General features: G+C 38.7%; 2 protein-coding genes across 3 annotated transcripts in view; both read left to right on the top strand.

Moving 5' to 3' along the window:
* Window positions 1-22500, top strand: part of TMEM70 (transmembrane protein 70) — a 798264-nt gene that overhangs the window by 234268 nt on the left and 541496 nt on the right. The window lies entirely within an intron of this gene.
* UBE2W (ubiquitin conjugating enzyme E2 W) overlaps window positions 1-22500 on the top strand; it is a 514818-nt gene that overhangs the window by 15945 nt on the left and 476373 nt on the right. For both annotated transcript variants that reach the window (XM_044067221.1, XM_044067222.1), the window contains exon 2: window positions 19074-19165. In XM_044067221.1, coding sequence (XP_043923156.1) covers window positions 19074-19165 — 92 coding nt within the window. The remainder of the gene's footprint in view (window positions 1-19073; window positions 19166-22500) is intronic.

The raw sequence follows: 22500 nt of genomic DNA, 5'->3' as shown, positions 1-22500 counted from the left end.
TATGCAACCTGGATGTTTTATCTCCTGTGAAGGGTCAAAGAAAGGGCAACCTCTACCAAAACAGAATATTTTCAGATGGTTGTCCCTTGCTATTACTTTTTTTTGCCACCATGGTAAATCACTTCCATGCAGGGTCTGGAAATATTCTACTAGAGCATTGCCTTCAGTGGTCTATTGGAAATGGGTCTATTCTAAAAGCATTCTAGAAACGGTTACTTGTGCTTTGTAAAAGTATGTACAAACTCCTGTCATTGTCCAGGACAGGCTTTGCTAGGACCATTCTCCAGGGGCTCCCAGATTCTAATCTTCCACTTCCAGCTGTATAAGCTATGTTAATCTAGCCATAAAGCTAAGGCTGCTAAAGCAGTGGTTTATAGTTAACATAGTTTAATTATGTAAGTTCTATTTTAACAATAGATGTTCAATTTTAAATCACTGCTGCAGTAGTTGCACCCTTCATTCATCTACCTTTTTCCGTACTTGAAACATTAAACATTTTACTATTGGAAAAAAACGGTAACTTTTTTAGGACACTAGTTGATAAAGTCTTGATTTATTTATTTTGGCACCCATGCTGCTGTTTTCTCCACAGAGGAGCTTAACAGTCTGGGTGCATAACTTTTGAAGATTGTCTGCTATGTCTCTGACAGGATATAACCTATACAGCTTTGGCTACTGCAGCATGAAAATCTACCATTAACTTTTACTGCTAACCATTTTCATGAAGACTGGCACCAGGCTGCTGAAAGCTTTGGCTATTTTGCTCCCCATATAAAGAATAATGTAGCTTCAAAATAGACATATTCTCATGCATTTTTGAGATACGAGTAGCTGCTTGTAATATCTTTGTCATGTTTATTGATCTCCTGGTGTCAAAGGTGAGAGCCATCTATATGTTTGAAGCTTAACAAGTAAGTAATTGTATGCCACAACTTTAAAATAGAATAAAATGCCATTGTTGGTCCATGTGAGGCAGAGCACCTCGCTGACTCTGTTCAAGAGAAATCTAGACCTGTGGATGGGAGATCGTAGGTTTACCCCAGGAATCATCTCTGTGTCACTGCTGGACAGAGGCACAACAAACTAATGGGCACAGTATTTTTTCATATAAGGGGTGGCGTAAGCCACAATTTGGGCTAGGCTTATAAATGCCTTGGGGCAGATAGCCTAGTATAAACCTATGAACCTATGATATAGATGTTTGTTGCTTTTTTGGTCTCAATGTGTGGTATGTAAAAGCTATGACTACACATTTAAAATGAATGTGTAGGTTGTATTTCTCAGTTTCTTATTTTGATTTGACCTTCTCTGTTAATGTTAGTATCTCACTGTAGTGCCTCCAGATTTTCCTATAACTTTTTTCAGGGCAAGACATTTGGATACTTGACCTTTCAAAGCACATTTCTTGTTCAGATAGGCAATAAAGGCAAGGTAATGGCATCCTAAATATTTGCATGTTGGCCAGTATTTTAAATAAGTAAACGTAAAAAGTATTTTTATTTGTTTATTTTTTGCTATAACATTAAACATGAAACAAAACACCATATTTTGTTCATTTTTAGTCCTAATATAGACCCATATTTCTGAAACTGTTTGAAATGTTTATAGCAAGTTTTTCAGAAAAAAAATGTAGTGGCACTTTGCTGCAGAATGCACATAGCTGGTAATTTTCATATGTAAATGCACATACTCAGCTTTGTCTTTTTGCAGTGTGTGTTGTTGCATATGAGCCTTTTTAGGGAAAGGGTAGGAGTGAACATAAATCCAGCAACAGAAAACTTCTTTATTATGAAAATGTTTTATAAATATGTTTTTCTTTCTTCTGGTGTAGTGACTGTTTCTTTTGTGTTCTGGGTGGCTCCATGATGGAAATCATTTATTTATTTGCATTTGTTTACTGGGGTGGTCCAGCTGGGCCAGAAGTGCCCATTTTCAGTGGAGTCCCGGGGAGAAAAGCTCCACATACAAGACATTTCACATACAATGCAGAATTTATTTTAATAGCCATTTAGTACATATTGGCAGCTTATACAATTGGCGGAAAACGCAGTACATAAATAATCCTTCTCAAATCAAAGATATTATACAAGCAATACAGAGTATATACATTAAACCATTCCATATGAGTAGTTTTCAGCTAGCAAACTTTATATAGGACACTTCATGCAGTGGCTGCAAAGCTGATGTAGGAATTAATTCGAGACTAGGTACTTAAACTTTTCACACGTTTAGCAGGTATAATAGCAGAGCAATGGGGTACATGAGTCCTGTTGCAGGAATCTGCAAAGTCTGTGCATATTGTTGCAGATAAAAAGTGGTGGTATGATATTAAGGTAGTCTGTGAGAGTACCTGAATGTCTCGCCTGGTCCAATGGTGGGTCTATAAGGATTAGGGAGAGAAAGAAGTAGACAGGAGGATCAAGGGTAGGACAATGGGGGTTGGTAGAAGAGGGAAGTGGACAGGCTAGAGAGGCAGAGTAAGTAAAAAGTTGGATGTGAAAGGAGGATGCCAGAGTAGTAGAGTGGAGGTGAGAATAGTTGTGATGGTTGAAGTTAGGTTGTATGAGATGTGGTGTTAGCACGTGCACAGCCAAGATGAGGAGAGATGGTGTTTCAGAGATGTCTTCAAGAGGGTTACTGAGCGGGTGGATCTAAGTGTTGGGGGGAGGGAGTTCCACAGTTTTGCGATGGTAAAGGAGTAAAGCATCTGGCCAGCCGAAAGTTTGGTTGTTTTTACATTTATAAGCAGTTGGTTGTTGGATTGGAGTGGTCTGTTAAGATGGTATAAAGTAAGTATAGAAGATAGAGTAGGGCACATAGATGGATTATGAATAAGTTTGTGAGCTGTAGTTAGTTGGATAAAGGTGAGATAGTTGGAGTTCAAGGTATTTTAGGTTGCGTAATGATAAGCAGTGGGGGGATGAGTAAGAAGCATTTGTTACAAACTTGGCAATTTTGTTGTAGCATAAGTCTAGTTTGGACTTCTAGAGAAGACTGAATGTTGGTGAGGAGGGGGCACCATATAAAAGAGGGTAATAGAAAAGAAGAGGCAAGGGAAAGTCGGGTTGATGCACTGAGTAGATGTTTGTGTCAGTAGAGTGTGCCAAGCTTTTGATGTGTCTTTTTTACATTGGACTGGATGTGCAGGTCGAATGTGAGGTTTTAGTCTGTGATGACACCTAGGAGTTTTGTGCTAGGTACAGTGTTGATGGTGGTACCATTTAGGGATTGAATGGTGAAGTTCTCTTTGTAGGGGTGTGAACTTTTTGGGGGCAAAGATTACTAGTTTGGTTTTGTTGGGGTTCAGGGCAAGATGATTATTAGACATCCAAATTTTGGTGGAGGTGAGGGCGTTTTGAGTGAGGTAGTGTAGCTCTGAGGAGGAGTTTGCAGTGCAGATGATAGTGGAGTCATCTGTGTACTGGATGACTGAGCCTTGAGAGAGTGTGGTATGGAAGTTATTGATAAATATGCTGAACAGAAGTGGCCCTAAAATGGAGCCTTGAGGAATACCAGTGGTGGTGGTTAGGAAAGGGGAGTAAGGGTTCTGCCATTTAGTTGATTGTTGCCTGTTGGTGAGGTAATTAGTGAACCAGTTTAGGTGAGGTACCTATTTTAAATTTAGTTTTGTATTGAAAGCTTTTTGAAAGATCCAGAAAATATAATATAGTATTGAAAGCTTTAGAAATATGTAGAAATCCAGCTCTGATGTGATCAGCCCAAGGACAGTCCTGCACAGAGCAAGATTCATTGTAACAGTCAACTCAAAAGTGAAAATGTCATTAAAGAGATTTTTTTTTATCCCCAATGAGTGTGCTGTATGTACCTCAGCTGCTTAATACTTATTCCAAGTTCACGATTTCTAAGGCTATGGAGAAGTTCATGAGATACTACAGTCTCCTTGAGTACACATTAGAGAAATTACAAATTAGTGATGGTACGTTTAAGTATCCCTCACCAATTATATAGCATGCTATAATGTCACTGTGAAATGTTTGTAAGGCCTACATTATGTGGCTCTCATCAAGGACAATATATTACTCTTATGGTTCTTGATAAAACTTTAAGGGAGTTCTATTTGGCACTTGGATATAAATGAAACTTTGCTGTCTTAAGTACTTGTGAAGTTGGTCCCAATATTTTAATGTATATATTTTTTAAACTTGATGGGTGTTCTCTTTCCAGTGATGAAGGTATTCCTTCAGAAAGGAGCACTTGTCTCATGTTATAATGGCAGCTCATATTGATGTCTGTACACGTACTGTGTTCCTACCCTGAAATGAGGTTGTATACCCACCCTTAATGTGAATATGAAGCTGTGCTTGTTAGACTGTCTCTCTGAAATGATTGTGCATATTTGTGTACAAGTTAGTGTTGCAGCCATACATTAATAGGTCTTATCAATATTAATTTTTCAAGGTATTATACTTGGACATTGGAATTAAAAATGCAAGACTGACTGTCTTTCCCTTGAGTACTTAAGGAGAGCTTATTCGTGAAGTTGGCCCTGCTGTATCATTATCATTGCAGTGCATTTAGTGGTGTAACCTTTCCACTGAGAAAAAAAGTTCCCCTTTCAGGAAAAATGTACATGCGTTTAGCAGCATTGATCTTGCATTACATCAAAAGTAGTTTCTGGGTCCATGTTGTATTTCTGGAAAAAGATGCAGATTTCATTTAGGGGAAGAAACTTAATATAATGCGACTTAAAATCCTGTCACGTTCTAGTGTTTTAGGCCTATTGAGGATGGCCAGTTTAATGCCCCTGTTAAGTCTGTTTTTTGGTGTGCATCAACAGAGGGTTGTATGGCTGAAGCAGTTTGGTATTTTCTAGTAATTCTTTGGACAATAAGTGTGGATTGGATACTCTAAATTGGCCATTGGGGTGTGTCTGTGTGTGCACATGCAAATGTGTGGTGTGGAAGAACTACAGTGACAGGGCTAGCCACCTGGAGGTGTATACCTTCGCTGTAGATTGTCACTGTTGAAATGACACCCTGACCCCATCTACAGAAATGGGGGGAGGGGCAATGGGTGGCTGTATTCAATTGTAAACTGCACTTGGATTGTGTTTTTCAGGTACAGAGAGTAGTGGAATTGGGTGGAACTTTTTCTAAGTGTGAGTTCCCAGTTGTGTTCATTAATGTATTCTTTCTCTGAAAATTAAATAGTGCTTTTATGTTACGATAGTATAGCATATTTATGATTTTGTGGATTTACCTTTTGAGTGAAAAAAAATTTTGTATGCTTGTGGGAATTGACCCTAAAGATATTTGTAATAAGTTAACAGTTTTGAAAAGGAAAGACTTTATCTGTTTCTCTTACATTTTTAATGACGTACATTCAGTACATAAGTAATTATAAATACACTACATTTTAGTTTTGCACAAGTCAAATCCAGTGAATGTGTCCCTTCTGATAGAATACTCATCTTTGTCTGTGAAAAGTCAGATATTGTCCAAAAACGACTGTGCTAGGCTTTTCACAGCTGCCCCACCTCAGAGAGACATACACTCGCGCACACACACATATGCATATTGCCTCTGAAAAGCAGATCCTAATCTATCTTTTTTTTTTTTTTTTTTTTTTTTTTGTCGCTCACCAAGTTGCCCTGTTCTCAAAAAAAAAAAAAAAAATATGACTAGGCATACCTCTGATGTCCAACCAAAATGAAGTGAAAGAGAGGGTACAGTATTGTATGCAAGCTTGTTTTAATGGTCAAGTGATGGTAAGTTGCATTGCTTTCACACACAGCCTTTTTTCATTATTTCTGACTAACCACTTGTTTGGCTGGGAGCATTTAAAAAATGGTCTCTGTTTCTCTCAAATACATGTAGTGCCTCTCCATGATGAACCATAAAGGCTGATCATTAGGGTGTAATGTAGACTGTTTTCATTGACAGCCTGCAGTCTACTCAATGTAACAAGTGAGTAGGTACACATCTGTTTTTACTGTGATTTGTCAATTGCTCTCCACCCAGAAGCACCATTTGCTTCTTTATTGCAAGTAGCTCTTCCCACTGTTTGATGCCTTAGAATTTCATAGATCACTGTAGCTGATTTATGCTGTTCACACTGTTTTTTTGGTTTCGTTTTCCATACGGCCCAAATCTGAAAAATATTTATGAAGAGTAGACCATCTTTGTGACATTCTTTCAGAAAACAAAAGCAGAAGATCATTAGTAGACACAGACATCCATTGCATCTAAGCACTGTGCAATTGTTTTACCCGTCATAGTATTGTATCCTAGATATTAACAAATCAGACTACCTATGCAAAAGGGTGATAAGTACGATGGCCTCACTTCAAGGTCAGTTTTAATTTTTAGCGTAGTATAATTATTGCATTCAGAACATGTATTGTATTAACCAAATAGTTGGTCCTAATGTATATCAAACTGGTGGCTTTCCCACTAAAAATTTGTGATAAAGTACTTCATAAGTATCCATGGACCAGCAATAGATGCTGGAAAAGCCATGCAAATTTACAAGGAGACTGGCTATGTAGTTTGAGTTCCTATTAAAACGCCGAAAGCGTAAAATAGCAAACTGCCTAAAGGTCGGAAATGCCGGATTTCGATCTGCTTTTTGTGAGATTGCAGTACAGTGAGGATTGGAATATTTGCCCTTTCCTCACTGTAGTGCAATATTGGAGTTGGTATATGTATTTAGCGGGGGTAGGGTGGGGGCACAGCTCTCCACAGTAGTATGTTCGAGGTCCTGCATTTTCGACCTTTAGGTCATTCGCATGTTTGGATTTTTGTTTATGTAATATAGACCCATGTATTTTTGTACAGTTTTCTGCGTTTGTTCTTTTGGAACAGGTTAAAAGCGAATAGTCAATGTGCCTGGAGTGGAGAATTGCAGCAGCATGCAAATGTATATATTGACTTGGAATGAATATCCAAGAAGTGAACCCTCCTGTCCCAAGTTGCATTGCTATGGGGGGACTTATTTCTTTGTATGTAGTCAAGACCCTGGAAATGGGTCACCCCACTATCTTTACCACTAAGTAGATGAATGGAAGAGTCTGCTGAGTGAACATTACCATGAAGGAAGTCTGTTAGAATACCATGAAGGAAGTCTGTTAGAATTCCAAGAGATATTTGAATTGTCTTGTGGATGAGAGTGGGAGGATATTAACAGGTTCTAAAATATGCTGGCTCTGCTGGATGCAAAGTAATTTGTACATCTTCACCATGCTAATGCTGGATTTGCATAGCAGAATGTTGCATAGAGAGAGGAGTATTATTGACTGAAATATGTTGCCATCTGGGACTCCTTATTCCTCCTCCTGTTCTGGGCTTTTCCATCTTGTGCCTCCTTATCTATATGCTTTACTCAGTTGGAGACTGAATAAAAAATTTCAGTTTTTAAAATTTTAGAAAAAAATGGTTAAAAACTGGGCATCCCATGTTTTGGTATGGCCATTCATATACAAGATAACTGGTGGGCCAGAACTTTTAGCTTGAGTTTTAACACTGTAGCTGAAAAGTTTCCTCTTGATTTATACCACAATGCACCTATAAGTGGAATCTATATGATCATAATCTCTTAAGGAAGGATTTGAGAACCTGATGTATTGAGGAAATTCTCCAACTACCAATTCTTGTAAACTTTGCTCCTAATATTCTTTAGGAAAATACTGTTTGGATTACTTAGTCTGTATCTTTGGATTGTTTAGATTTTGTTACAGCTAAACTTCAGTCTGTCCATTTTATCATACCAAGTTGTTTATTTCAGGATGTTAAAGCTAGGTTTTAATTCCCTAGAGTACATTACATTACCTGTATGTGATCGTGCATGTTGAAGGTTAAATACAGTGACAAAATAATTTTTCTTTTTTGTTGTGATTTTGATCCTTCTCCAAGTAAAAAAAAAATGTATTTAATTAGGTCAGATGCTCTTGCCTATGTAAAACTTTACTCCGTTTGTCTTTTGTTTGCAATGCCTAATTAACTGCTTCTGAAAAATATATCGCTTCTTTTGAAAAACAACTTTTTGTTTTCTTGGGTCCCCTTTCTCTTTCTATCTGACTTTGAAGCCCTTGTGTTGTGCATTTTTTGACTGTTTCTACAGAAGCTTTGGAGTTGTATAATGTTAGTGCGTCAATTCCAAAATTAATTGGAAATGGGGTATATTAAGATTTTGGGACCCACCAGTTGCCCATACTGACAGGACATCTGCAATCCATTTCTAGACAAACAATTTTATTTCTAGATCTGTTGATGCATGTAAACCATCAGGAGATTTCAGAAATCCATTTTATCAATTGGGAAAAGTGTTTCAACTGATTTCTGTGCAACTACATTGAAATGTTTTTTGTATAACTCATCCTTTTCTCAGCATTTCTGATTTGAAATTTTGCTGTGTATTTACCACATGTATTCAACTCTTACTCCCAGATTCACTCGGGCTGCTGCTTGTGATTTCAAATTTTAGTGTATTTTGTTACCATAAACTTTATGTAATATTCCTTTATTGGATTTTCACTTTACTTGATTATTCTACTTATTGTATACTGACTTTTTTGTGTTTAACTTCTTACCCCCTAAAGAAGTACCAGTTAAAAACCGTGTTTAATCTAGTCTGTTGTTGTCTTCCCCATCTTTTCCAAGACCCAGTTCCTTTTCCTTTTTTTTTTTTTTTTTTCATTCCTTTATCAGTGTCCCAATCTTAAAATATTTCTTTACATGAACATATCATTTTAACACATAGAAAAAAAGAGATTAGCATAAATTGGTTAATTTATTGAAAAGAGAAATAACCTATAATAACGATGTGTTTATAGTATGTTGGCTGCTGGGAAAATCAAACTGGAGTATTCATGAGTTTAATAGTAATTTACAGACAGCCAAGTAGAATGTAGCTTAAAATGATAGATGTGGTAGGAGAAGTTATGGAAATGAGCAGGAAGATAAGTGGACAGAGGAGGAATTGCAGTTGATGAGTTTGAGAGGAGGAGGAAAAGATAAGAGCTTGGGAAATAAGTGCTTCCCAATCATTTTTTAACCTTGCTCCTCATACTGCAAAGTGCTGAAGGAATTGGGGGAAATTGATCTGAGTACAGCTAGCCAGGTGAGCAGGAAGAACAAAGTTAAGTTAACAGAGTTGGGGTAATTTCTAGTTTTGAGTACCAGTTATGGGATCCTGCACATACATGGTATCAGAATGTAGTACGTTTTTGAGATAAAGCTGTTTTGTTTTTTCAGGTTGTAATATTTTGTTTGTTCATTTTTCCTCATTGGTGGGGTCTTTTCATTTATTATGCCATGTGTCCACTATTACTGTCTCTGTTCCTTACTGTAAACACCTATAAAATTAAAAAAAACTTGCGAAAATAACTAAAACACAATCCAAATGTTGTCTATTGTTGCTCGAACACAAGACACCAAACTGGTCTAAAATACTTCCACTTTAATTAATAAAAAAAAAAAAATGAAATCAACATATTAAGCGCTTTCGTCCTGTCGAATAGGACTTCTCAGAGTATAACTTCCGCACCGACTCCTCCTTTATTTTATATACACATATAACCTGTAACATCAATACTTAAAAACCAATTGTTAATATTTAAAGGAAAATGTTCACATTTACTTGCACTACAATAACAATCGGTATAAGGTACAGCCCTGAGTTCACACTGTTTAATTCTTGGTACCTGGACATCAGCTTAACTCGGCCTTAAAATTTAGCCAAGACTGAATTACTAATATGCTGATTTAACCCTGGGGGGGCGGGGGGGTAAGAGTCTTGTAATTTCAACTACCATTTCATTTCTTTAACATCTAAAAGCACCCCCCCCCCCGGGTTAATCCTAATGATGTCCAGTATTGCAAACTTGAATGTAGATGACTGGGGGCAGTTTTTTGTATGTTTGTACAGAACACTTGTTTAATTTTCCTTTTTGATGTCCTATAGGTGTTAAACACCTCTGTCTTCCCCATGAAATATCCTGAACATCCCATACATTTTGCTAAGTATACTGTTTGTTTAGACTGACAATTTCCCTTCAAAAAATATACTTTTGAATGTATGTTGTTATCTAACCTTAAGGTGTCATCCTCTACGATATATGCACTTTGGATGCATTTCCCACATTTCCTAGTTCCCTTTGTACATTTGCTACTCTTAATCTGTTTCTTAGGGTCCCCTTCAAAGTATTCTTTTAAATTTCATCCTGTACTAAAAATGGGTCTGTTCCCTAATTTTATTTTACATTTGTTTAACCGGGGGTGTCTTACTGAGCCAAAAAGGCCCTTTTTCAGCAGAGGCCCGGGGAGAAAAGCTCCACAAAGAAAAATTACAGACACATTTAGTTATTTAGACATGATCTGTATACACACAAATTACAAGATACATGCTTTTACAGTGGTATGCGGCACATATAATAATAATAATAATAATAATAATAATAATAATAATAATAATAATAATAATTGATACATTTCTGGATAGACCCTTAACATATTCCATCCTGTCTTTACAATGTTCTTTATTTCTTCAGTTTGTGACCCAAATTCTAAGACCAAAGCCCTTTTAAATTTCTCATTACTGTTGTTACCACTAGTTGGTAGTAGACCTTTCCCTAATAGTGGTACATATTTTATCCCCCACTGAGACTGAACATAATTTCTTTTACCAAAGTTAGGGGGTAATGCCTTACCACAAACATTTCCTCCACTTTGTCTAATTCTTTAGTTAAATCTCCCAAATCCTGAGGTCATACGGGCCACTCTCACACATTGTCCTTTCACAATGTTCCTTTTTGTGAGTGGGAATGACAACTTCCAAACTCCAAGTATGAATTACTAGCTGTGGGCTTTCTATAGATCCTAGATTTAAAGCCTGTGTCTGTCTTAAGTGTATCTAGGTAATTTATTTTTTCTTTATTGAACTTGTAGATAAAAAAGAAATTCTAAGTACTATTTAGATAATTTAATTTTTTTATCTTGCTTTCTGTTCCCTTCCACAGTATAAACACATCATCCAAAAACCTCATATAATTTTATTGATGTCTGGAATCTGGACATATGTATAATCCCACTCTGAGGACCATATTGGCATATATGGGGGTAAATGAGGCCCGCATACCTACTCCTTTTTCTTGCTTGTATAACTCGACCCTCAAAATAAATGTAATTGTAGTCCAAAACTAGTAACATTATTTCAACTGTCAGACTGGTTTTGTCCTCTGAAAATGTTGTAATTCTTATGGCATTAGAAAAAATATTCTAACCCTTCATGTTTATGGATCAAAGAAAATAGGTTAACTACATCAATGGTTAAAATATAGATCAGATCTCCTCTTTTAACCTTACCGAGAAATCCCATGAATCCCTAAGTGTGGCATAGAATTAATGGCTTGTTTCAGCCAGTGGTCTACAGCTACTCCTATTTGATAGGTTTTGAACCTCTGGCGGCCACTGTTAACCTAAATGAGGGGTTGTTTAAGTATTTGTGAACTTTAGGGCTTCCATACACTGTATGGCTGTACGGATATTGCACTTTTAGTGCCATATGTTTCAAGGGAAATTCTCTGCTCTAAGCTATATTCTTCTAAAAATGAATCTATGCTATGGTGTCCAATGTTGACTTTGTTAATGGATACTGGGGTGTGTTACACCATCATTCGATATTTTAAAAATTTCTCTTGAGTAATCAAGAGCATCAAAAAGTACAATCCCCCCCCTTATTAGTTTTCATAATTTTGATCCTAAGTTATTGTAATCTTATTTCATTTTCTGGTTTTGGGCTTCCAATTTGGAAAAAGTCATCACTGAGGATATGTACAAAGTGTTGAGTATCTGATGTAGTGGGGGATTGAAACATCATTTCTTTCTCACCTCTGAGGCTTTGGCTTGATTGTCTTTGAAATAAAGTGCTAAATTTAATTTTCTAACAAAACACTTAATTTCTAATATAGAATCCACCAAATCAAACTTCTTCATTGGAACATAATTTAATACTTGTTGAAATAAAGTAAAATGTTCTAAAGTAATGATATGTTCCATGTAATTAAAAACGTGGAAATCCTGAAATGAGTTAATTACCCCATTTGTTAGTATCTGCATGTTTTCCTCTGTATTTCCTCCTAGTAATAAGTTAACATTTTCTGATTGACCATTTTTGTAATGTCTGTCATACCCAACTGGATCTTCTGTTCCTCCCCTCCATTCCCTTAATTCCATATTTCTCCATTTTTTGTTCTGTGGGGGTTGGTAAAAAATCCTTCCTTGTGTGTCTCTGACCCTGGTCATTACCTTGCTGTCTATCTCTTTCAAGTTTCTTAATTTTCCTCTTAAAATATTGTCAAATTAACTTTCATTAACCCTTTTTCATAAAAGCTTTCCAATTGTACAAACAGTAAGTCATTAATAACCCTTTCAATTTCCAACAATTCACTAGTAAGCCTCTGTATTGCCATATCATTATGCTTAATTATTTTTTCCATAAGTTCAAATCCGTATCTATCTTACATTTCAATGAACTTTGACTACGTAGAGTCAAACAGAAGTTTAAACACTCTCAAGTCCCTGGGGGACTATTTTTAGTTCTAAACAACTTCTTAAATAACTTATTGTCCAGTTTTAAGCCTTTCAATTACAAGTTTTTTTTTTTTCCCAGAGCAAAAATCAGTTCTTTTAATGAGCCATTCTGGCTCTGTCTCATTACCAGTTGTACTTTTCCTCTCGTTCTCCTTTGACAAAAATCAAACTCTTTAATAGTAGTATCAACTTTGTACCTTTAGTTTTATTCCATTCTAATGTTTCACACAGATAGTTTGTGTGGAATTACTGTTAAATCGTACATTAACCAGTTGACTGTTCGTGACAAATGTTAATGCAAAACAGTTTTCTGAGTACTTTTTTTTTTTTTTTTTTTTATTGATGTTGCTTTTTCTTTTAGTTCCTTCCGTCTCATTTTGTCTACTTTGTGTACTAGAAGCAGAGAAAGACACGTCATTGTAAACCTCCGTCTCGCTTACTCTGCAGGACTCTGTTTTCTTCTTCTTTGTTGTGTCCTGCATTCGTAGCTGATGCTGGGGAGGAAGTATGAGGTGTTCCGTTGGTGTTATGGCCTTCCAGTTAAGTTAGCAGTTCTCTGAAATGGGTCAGTTCACCTTTTACTATCTCCAACTCAGAGTTGACATGTTCAAATTCCTCTTATTGTACTGGGAGGGGGGGGGACTGCTGGGAAGTTGTCTAGGTTGTCCATGCAGAAAAAAACCATCCTGAACCACTAAAATTAGAAAACTTGTAAAAACAACTAAAACACAATCCAAATGTTTGCTATTGTCGCTCGAACACTCCAAGACACCAAACTGGTCTAAAATACTTCCACTTTTAATTAAAATGAAATTACCATATTAAGCGCTTTCTTCTTGTCAAATAGGACTTCCTCATGTCCTGTCAAATAGGACTTCCTCAATGTAATGTGTATATAACCTATTTGATGGGATGAAAGCGCTTAGTATGGTGATTTCATTTTTATTAAAAGTGGAGTATTTTAGACCAGTTTGGTGTCAACTGACAATAGCCAACATTTGGATTGTGTTTTACTTTAAACGCCTCCAACTTCATTATGAACTTTTGTTTAAAAGTTTTAAAGTTAGCACCCCCCCCCCCTTATAGTACAATGTGAAGCGGGGAACTCTGATACAGCAGATAGTGAACTGAAGGGGGGCACCAAAAACAGAAGTGAAAAAAACTCAAGTTCATACATAGTGTTTTTGCAATTAATCCATTGTATTAAGTCTTGAGGTGCAGTCCCAAGTTAATCATGGGAGATATTGCGACATTCAACCCTACATAGAAGTATGGGAATTATGTATTTTTTTTTTTTAATATATACGTCTCTGCACAAGTTAAGCTTCAAAATGCAGTGAATATATATTGCAGGTCTCATCTGCGCAGCCTGAATATATGCACTGGGATGTTTTGGTTTTTGATCTTCTGGTCCTAGAATTTCTGTATGCTGCATACGGTTTTGCAGGCTGTCTAGCAGTGACAGTTTTGAAGCAAACTCTACGTTCACTTTTAAGATCACACGATGGAGGCCTTGAGGCCAACTCCCATACCTGTTCAAGAAATGTATAAATGTATTTAAATAAGTCCTATTACGTCAGGTGTGATATTTTCAATACCATTCTGTCAGACAGAAATGAAGGCATGCACACTGGTTTGTTGCTGTTTTCTCCAGCTAGGGCCAGTAACACCTGAGCTTTTTAGTTGAGCTCAGTTTACCGGGGATTATGTCTAGGCCAGAACCTAAATGGATTATGTATGCACTGACAGCAGTTCTCTTAAATGTCTAGAAACATTTGCTTTCTGTATATGGATAGTTGTATCCCTCCAGCACTTAACAGCATTGGCTGAAAAGATTTTTTTTTTCTGTCTTTATTGTTTTCTGATTGTGCTGATGTATGCTTCTGTGTTGAGAGGATCCTATAAATCGGTGCATAATGTGAGGAGTCCAGACTATGTTTTTTTTTTTTTTTTTTTTTTTTTTTTTTTGTTTCTTCTCTGCTATTCAAAAGCAACTCAGTAGTTCACACCCCAGCAAGGCCATGCATGCTCTTAAGTTATTTTCTCCTCTGTTACTTTTGTAAAGCATAAAACTCTCTAGCTGCATCACTTGCATGGGATGTCTGCCTATCCAGTGCAGCTGCTTACTATACCTGTGCATAGATGGAACATTTTTATTGCCATTCAGATTTCTTCCTTGTCTTCTATTTCTGCATAAATCCCTGTTTTGGTAATCCCACTTATGGGGGTTGCTTATCCATTTTCCTAACCTTTTGTTTTATTGCCTTCATTTGCTTCCCAGGCACCCACTAGTATAGTTATAAAAATGCATTTGACATAGTGTCAGCTTCTCACTTAAAAGTCTGTGCTCTTAAAGGATGTTTACTAGCCATGTAAAACCTGGTTGGAAGTTAAGGCAACATGTTTGAGTAAAGCTAGTCTAAACGTAATTGCCACAACATCTGACTGTTACAGCAGCCATATTTGCATTTGTGGGTGTTTTTCCCCATCCCCGTAGTGTTCCTTTTGTGTACTTCTTTTTATACCAAGGTAATATTTTAATCGTCACTCATTTCACTGACTCTCTCTTTTTTGTTTTTTTCTAGACTATAACCTGTTTCACTGGGTGAATGCCCTTCTGCAAACGTTTTGAAAACATTCATCCTTAATCATGGCACCTGGTTAAAATTATACTGTTTAAGAGAGAAATGTTTGGCTTACATAATTCTGTCTTGTTGTGTTCCTTTTTAATGTTTGGAAATGACTTGCTGTAAGCCTTGATATTTTTCTAGGTGCTTTTTCTCCTTTGATTCCTGTCAGTTGTCAACCTCATTCCTTCATAGTCCCAGTTATTTTCTCTTTCCCACTGTTCTGAAGACCGCTTGGGGGGTGGTGGCTGGGAGCATGGCAGTGTGGGAGCTCGGAGATACTTGAGCTCACCCCCACTCGTATATTGCAGTAGTCTGAGATGCACATATATCCTGCAACTTGCATCTAGTTGTACATGCATCTAATCTCGGCTACAGTGCATCACAACCCTGCTTGGTGTCCAAGGACATCTCTGCCCACAATGCTGCTGCTACTAGACATGCTTTCACTTGGCACTGGCAGCACAGGGGTTGCTGACTCGCTCCCTGTATGATGAACAGGCTGCATTGGCCACTCATTTCCTTTCCTTACTACCTTGTTCAGCACCATGGTTAATTATTCCCAGCTCATCGCATTACTTAAAGGCAATTGACCAGACTTCTGTCTTAATGGTGGTGGTGGTGGTTGTTTGTCTTTTCGGCTTTTCCTGGTTAGGGGTCATCACAGCGGAACTCCGGTCCACTAATGATTGGCAGTCAATTTTTATGGTACCGAGTTGCCAGCCCGACACCCAACCTTCAGCGAAGGCACACCCATTCACACATGTCTTTCGGAGGCCACTCGACTGCGCTCCAGCCGAGAATCTAACAGGAGAACCTCTTGCTGTGAGGCAACAACGCTACTGCTGTACCACCTTGGATCTGCTTACTTTTGAATAGCATGTGTAAATTTAACTGAGCTGTGGTAGTTAAAATACACAATTCAGGGGATGGCCTAAGAATCATTGCAATGCTGTGTTGGTTGAGTGAGCCTGGTAGCTGCGATGAGTTACTTATTTTGCTTTGGGACAGTTTTACCCATTTATATTCTGTCTTTGGAGTCTGGTAATTGGTTCCTTCTGGAAGACGTGCTGTGTGGAAATAGTGTGTATGTGGCTGCTCTGCCAACTACTGAGGAAACCTCATTTGTATCTTTGCTCTGTCCTCTTAACTCAAACACCCATGCTTACTGAGTATGCAAGGACCTGAATGCATTAAAAGGGTGCATCACCACATGTTACTAAGGTCTGCTGGTGTGGTCCGGTTAGCATGCATTGGTAGGCCCTGTCTGTAATCTGTCTGGTTATGAACTGCTTTCTTTCCTCATCCATATCTTGAGGAACCCAATCTTCTTTTCATTGACACAAAGCCCTGTCAGTTGAATTGGATATTTAGCTAGGTCGGTAGATGGCCTGCAAACTCAGTGAGGCCAGTTGTATCCTAAGGTATACTTTTTGGAAGGGTACACTGTGGTGTTGCATTGTGTTGATTTTTTGGGCTCCTTATTGAAATGTTGGCAGTTGTAATGCCAAGACCCCCTCCAAAAGAGAGAAACTGCATAAAAAGAGTGACTATGGGAATATGAAATGGAGAAAACACAAGTGAAAAAGAAGGCCCAATATAGAAGATAGGATAATGCCAGTGGAAGGCCAAAAATTGCAGAAGCAAGGAAGATGTCTTGGAATCTGAGTGAGGTATGAGGTGAAGGACATAATAGGAGATAAATATAATAAGACTTGTATGGAAAGTAAGCAGTTAATACAGAAATTGATAAGGATTAATTTAGGGTCAAAGAGTACTAGTCTTACAGACCTGGATTATTCCAAAGTTCTATATCCTAGTGCAGCTTTTTGGAAGTTGCCAGGACCCAAACTTTTGAAAAAGGTGAAACGGATGTGTAGGGATTTTATGTGGGATAGGAATTCTCTGAGAGTTAGCTGGGAATGGATGGTATAGGAGAAGGAAAATGAAGATTTTAAGAATCCTATACTTAAAATAAACATTGCCAACCTGTTTTTATCACAATTATTTGCCGATTTTAATATACTCCCAATGTGAGGGAGATTGGAAAAGAATGTTTAAGTTCAGTGAATGTCATTGGAGGAAAGAAGAGATTCCGTCTTCGTCAATAGAAATCCCCAAAAATAGATGGAACATAGATGGGATGCTAGAAGCGCAAAAAATGATAGGAAGAAGATGGAAGGAGAAAGATTTGGAGCCATGGAAGGAAAGAGGTAGTGGCAGTATAAAGTATGAGGCTAGATAGACTAAAAATAGTAGATGAAGATGGACAAAAATAGTAGATGAAGATGGACAAACAAATGAGGATTAAATTCTGGTTGCAGATAACAATAGGAGTAGAAATTTAGAGACTAATTTCAGTTGGATAGAGGCTTAGAATAGGTAGCAAAAGAAGTTAAGAATAGGACAAGATGTCCCTGAGGTGGTATTAGACTTAGAGCTGAAAAGAAACTAAATGTTTGCTATGGAAATGTAAGAGAATATGGAGGGGCTAGAAGACAGAAACCTAGGAAGAGCTGGGAGGAGGAGTTAGGCCAAGAGATTTCCAAAATAGAAAGGAAAGAAATTCAATGTTGCACTAAAGCTAGGATTTTTTTTTTAAATTTTTGCATGCATGGAAATGGGTACTTTTTATACCCACATAAGTTGGTTAAAATATTTCCAAAGATAGAAGGGACTTGGAGATGTAAAAAGACAGAAGGGAGTATGGAAATGCTTTTGTTTTTGTTTGGGAATGTAATGAGTTGTAACAGTTGGCCGGGAAGTTGTATAACAAGAATGGTCAATATCGTGTTTTACTTTGGTTTGAACAAGAGATACCAACACATTGCAAAGAACTAATAGGGCTGTTTGATTATTGTTTTCTTAGCTATACTCCTAACCAGAAAGTGGAAGTGAAACGCCACCACCCATATAGGAGGCAATAGAAATGATGACTCTTGCACAGAAACGGGAAGAAAGAGAAGTGGGGACAAATGGCCATAAAATGTTTAAAACTATGGGGGAGGGGAAGAAATATTGGGTAGAACAGTAAAAAATAAAATAAGTTATTGGAAGAAAGAATATATAGAATTAAAAGGATAAATCTGATTTTGTGAAGGGGCTGGACTGTACACATTTGCTTTTTTTCTACTTTATCTTCCCAGTATCTATATAGGAATGCTCAACCCATGATAAATTGGAAAGGAAAGAAATGATTTAAGGAAGTGAGAACAACTCACCGGGAACTTTTTATTAGGGACATATCGATAAGAAAAATAGAATGTACTGGAGAGTGTTACATGCATAACGTTTTTTTCTTTTATCCTACTCTTTTTGTGCATTTTTGTAATTTCTGTCATTGTTTAAGCTATCCAGGGACAGCCAACAGAGGAAACAAAATAAGCATTGGTTGTGCATGTTTATACAAATAGTGTGTAATAGTTAAAGGATGTAAAAAAAATAATGTCAAATATCACTGTTCTCCTTTTAAAAGTTTTTTGTTGATAGTAAGCCCACCTGTACCTCCTTAGGGGGGCAAGCCCCCTACATGCCCCAGACTTGTATATACAAACTCTGAGATTGCCATGCCTTGAGTAAAGTGAATTTTCTGAGAGGCCATCTCCAACTTTGTACTTGCAGGTCTGTGTTTTGGCCATTCAGTGCCCGTATTTTGGGACTTGCTGAAACAGGTCCCAACATTTCAAATTTTGTATGCTTAACTTGTTAACAATCCTTAACATACTGTTTAAGAAACAAAATGTATATTAACTCTATAAAATTTGTAATGATTTGAACTTGATGTAGGAAATAAAAAAGCTAGAATATTTGTAAAGCATAGAAAGTTCTCTGGTAACACCCCTCTTAGTAGTGGCAGTATCTGTAAACATAACTATAAAATGTTTTTCCTTTATTTTAGAAAAGGCTACAGAAGGAACTGTTGGCTTTACAGAATGATCCACCCCCAGGGATGACGCTAAATGAAAAGAGTGTTCAAAATTCAATAACACAGTAAGAAATGTTCAATTGTACTTATTCCCTAGTTCTGCTGCATGCATGCTTTACCTCTGTATTAAAATGATAAAGATGTGATGAAATTAACATCAGTCTGTTGACTGTAAGTAGGGGCCAGTAGTGGCTGATGCCTTCAATACAAAGGGTTGCTATAGGAAGTAACTGAATGTAAGGGGCTAACTGGAATGGGGCTGGGATACATTACAATAGGGTAAATTCTTAACATCGTTGCAAACCAGTTTTACCTAAATAACTGCTCCATATAGTACCGCACATAGTAAATAATTTTCTTCAGAATATATACCAAAGCTACTCTGAGGGTGATTTGTTTGTGTTTGAGGCAGTTATTGCTACTATATAGGTGGTATAATCTTGTATATCAGACTGTGAATAAATGAAAACTAGTTGGCCTCAGTTTCAGTCCATTGCAAACTAGCCTTGTCAAGCCACTTCCCCCAGATTACTTAAGCACCCAACAATAACAACTTTCACCGTGTGCACCTTAGATGTCTGATTTATGATCAAGTAATATATATATGGTCATAGTATAATGTATTTCAGCTTTCTTCATTCACGCATTAATGTTGACAAGCTAGAGCAATAGCAGTTTAAATGTAACCAAATGACAGCAGATGTCAGTAACTTTCATCCATAGAATGCCTTTGTACCTGCCAATTATAGACGCATTATTATCTGTGTATACCTGTGGTGACTGATTAGATACAAGGCTGTAGTAATTTTATTTGCTCTTTTTTGTGTGTGTGCGTCTCCTTCCCATTCACATGACCTAGTTAGAGCCATATTGAGTATGTACACCTTGGATATCTGCTAAATAATTGGCCACAGTAATACTGTATTTCAGCTCAATGTAGCCATAAACGTATGGTTATGGATTTTCTTATTTCACATACCATAGTACCAAGCTTTCATTTTCCACAGTGAATGTTGGGCAGTCACATCCATTCTTTTTATTTTTAAAGAATGTTACTTTTTCTAACAAAGTCTCCTAATGCAGTGAGAGACCAGCTTGCGTCGCTCTCCTAATGCCGTGAGAGACCAGCTTGCGTCGCTCTCCTAATGCCGTGAGAGACCAGCTTGCGTCGCTCTCCTAATGCCGTGAGAGACCAGCTTGCGTCGCTCTCCTAATGCCGTGAGAGACCAGCTTGCGCCGCTCTCCTAATGCCGTGAGAGACCAGCTTGCGTCGCTCTCCTAATGCCGTGAGAGACCAGCTTGCGTCGCTCTCCTAATGCCGTGAGAGACCAGCTTGCGTCGCTCTCCTAATGCCGTGAGAGACCAGCTTGCGCTCTCCTAATGCCGTGAGAGACCAGCTTGAGTCGCTCTCCTAATGCCGTGAGAGACCAGCTTGCGTCGCTCTCCTAATGCCGTGAGAGACCAGCTTGCGCCTCTCCTAATGCCGTGAGAGACCAGCTTGCGCCGCTCTCCTAATGCCGTGAGAGACCAGCTTTGGCGCCGCTCTCCTAATGCCGTGAGAGACCAGCTTGCCGCTCTCCTAATGCCGTGAGAGACCAGCTTGCGCCGCTCTCCTAATGCCGTGAGAGACCAGCTTGCGTCGCTCACCTAATGCCGTTAGAGACCATCTTGCGTCGCTCTCCTAATGCCGTGAGAGACCAGCTTGCGGCGCTCTCCTAATGCCGTGAGAGACCAGCTTGCGCCGCTCTCCTAATGCCGTGAGAGACCAGCTGCGCCGCTCTCCTAATGCCGTGAGAGACCAGCTTGCGTCGCTCTCCTAATGCCGTGAGAGACCAGCTTGCGTCGCTCTCCTAATGCCGTGAGAGACCAGCTTGCGCCGCTCCTAATGCCGTGAGAGACCAGCTTGCGCCGCTCTCCTAATGCCGTGAGAGACCAGCTTGCGTCGCTCTCCTAATGCCGTGAGAGACCAGCTTGCGTCGCTCTCCTAATGCCGTGAGAGACCAGCTTGCGTCGCTCTCCTAATGCCGTGAGAGACCAGCTTGCCGCTCTCCTAATGCCGTGAGAGACCAGCTTGCGTCGCTCTCCTAATGCCGTGAGAGACCAGCTTGCGTCGCTCTCCTAATGCCGTGAGAGACCAGCTTGCGTCGCTCTCCTAATGCCGTGAGAGACCAGCTTGCGCCGCTCTCCTAATGCCGTGAGAGACCAGCTTGCGCTCTCCTAATGCCGTGAGAGACCAGCTTGCGTCGCTCTCCTAATGCCGTGAGAGACCAGCTTGCGTCGCTCTCCTAATGCCGTGAGAGACCAGCTTGCGTCGCTCTCCTAATGCCGTGAGAGACCAGCTTGCGCCGCTCTCCTAATGCCGTGAGAGACCAGCTTGCGTCGCTCTCCTAATGCCGTGAGAGACCAGCTTGCGTCGCTCTCCTAATGCCGTGAGAGACCAGCTTGCGGCGCTCTCCTAATGCCGTGAGAGACCAGCTTGCGTCGCTCTCCTAATGCCGTGAGAGACCAGCTTGCGTCGCTCTCCTAATGCCGTGAGAGACCAGCTTGCGTCGGTGTAATATATATATATATATATATATATATATATATATATATATATATATATATATATATATATACATACACACACACACACACACACACACACACACACTTCCAAGAAGAAAATGAAGGATATGAAACCTGTGTGTGAAGGTTGTCCGATATTCTTACTGGGTAACGACAGTTGCAGCAGACTACTATTGTAAGCAAGCAGTCGTACCCAACATAAGATGTATCCCCCTCCCACTTTCCTTTACAGTATCTGTTATAAACTTTCAGTTGCACGCTGAAGGTAGGACGTCGGAAGTTATTTTTATAAGGTGTTAACAACTGAACATCTGATGGGTACTGTAATGCCTTGAGACACAAACCTTACATAAGGCTTCCAAGAAGCAACATTTTTAGAGAAAGATGTTAAACCTTCTTGGTATGAATGATGACAAACCTATGTTAACTAGGGGGCTTTGTAAGTCTGGTAGCAAAACACTGTAAGATAGGCAGATGCAGTTGATAAACATTATGAGTATTTTTTTTTTTTTGTTTTGTCCTGTAACAGTGACCAACATTAGGCTGCACAAGGAATGTAAGACAACAAGTAAAGGGCATTACTGACTCCTTTTTTTTCTGACTAGCTCCACAATACAGTGACGCGCACACACACACGCACACAGATCCCGACGTGGAGTGGGACCACAGTTGCCGCACGCCATTCTTTGGGTATCCTGTAGTAAGGCTAAGATTAAACAGCAGCCTTATGTGTGGGTTTAGTTCCTCATTGAGTTCGTAGCACACAGCCGGGGACACCGTCCGTCCCATTGATGCTGTGTTTTTGCTTTAGAGAGCAGCTCACCTGGGCATC

This window comes from Protopterus annectens, chromosome 3.part1 (genome assembly GCF_019279795.1).
Source record: "Protopterus annectens isolate FY-2018-M chromosome 3.part1, PAN1.0, whole genome shotgun sequence".
NCBI classification, from domain to species: Eukaryota; Metazoa; Chordata; order Ceratodontiformes; family Protopteridae; genus Protopterus; species Protopterus annectens.
This window is presented reverse-complemented; position numbering and strand designations above follow the sequence as displayed.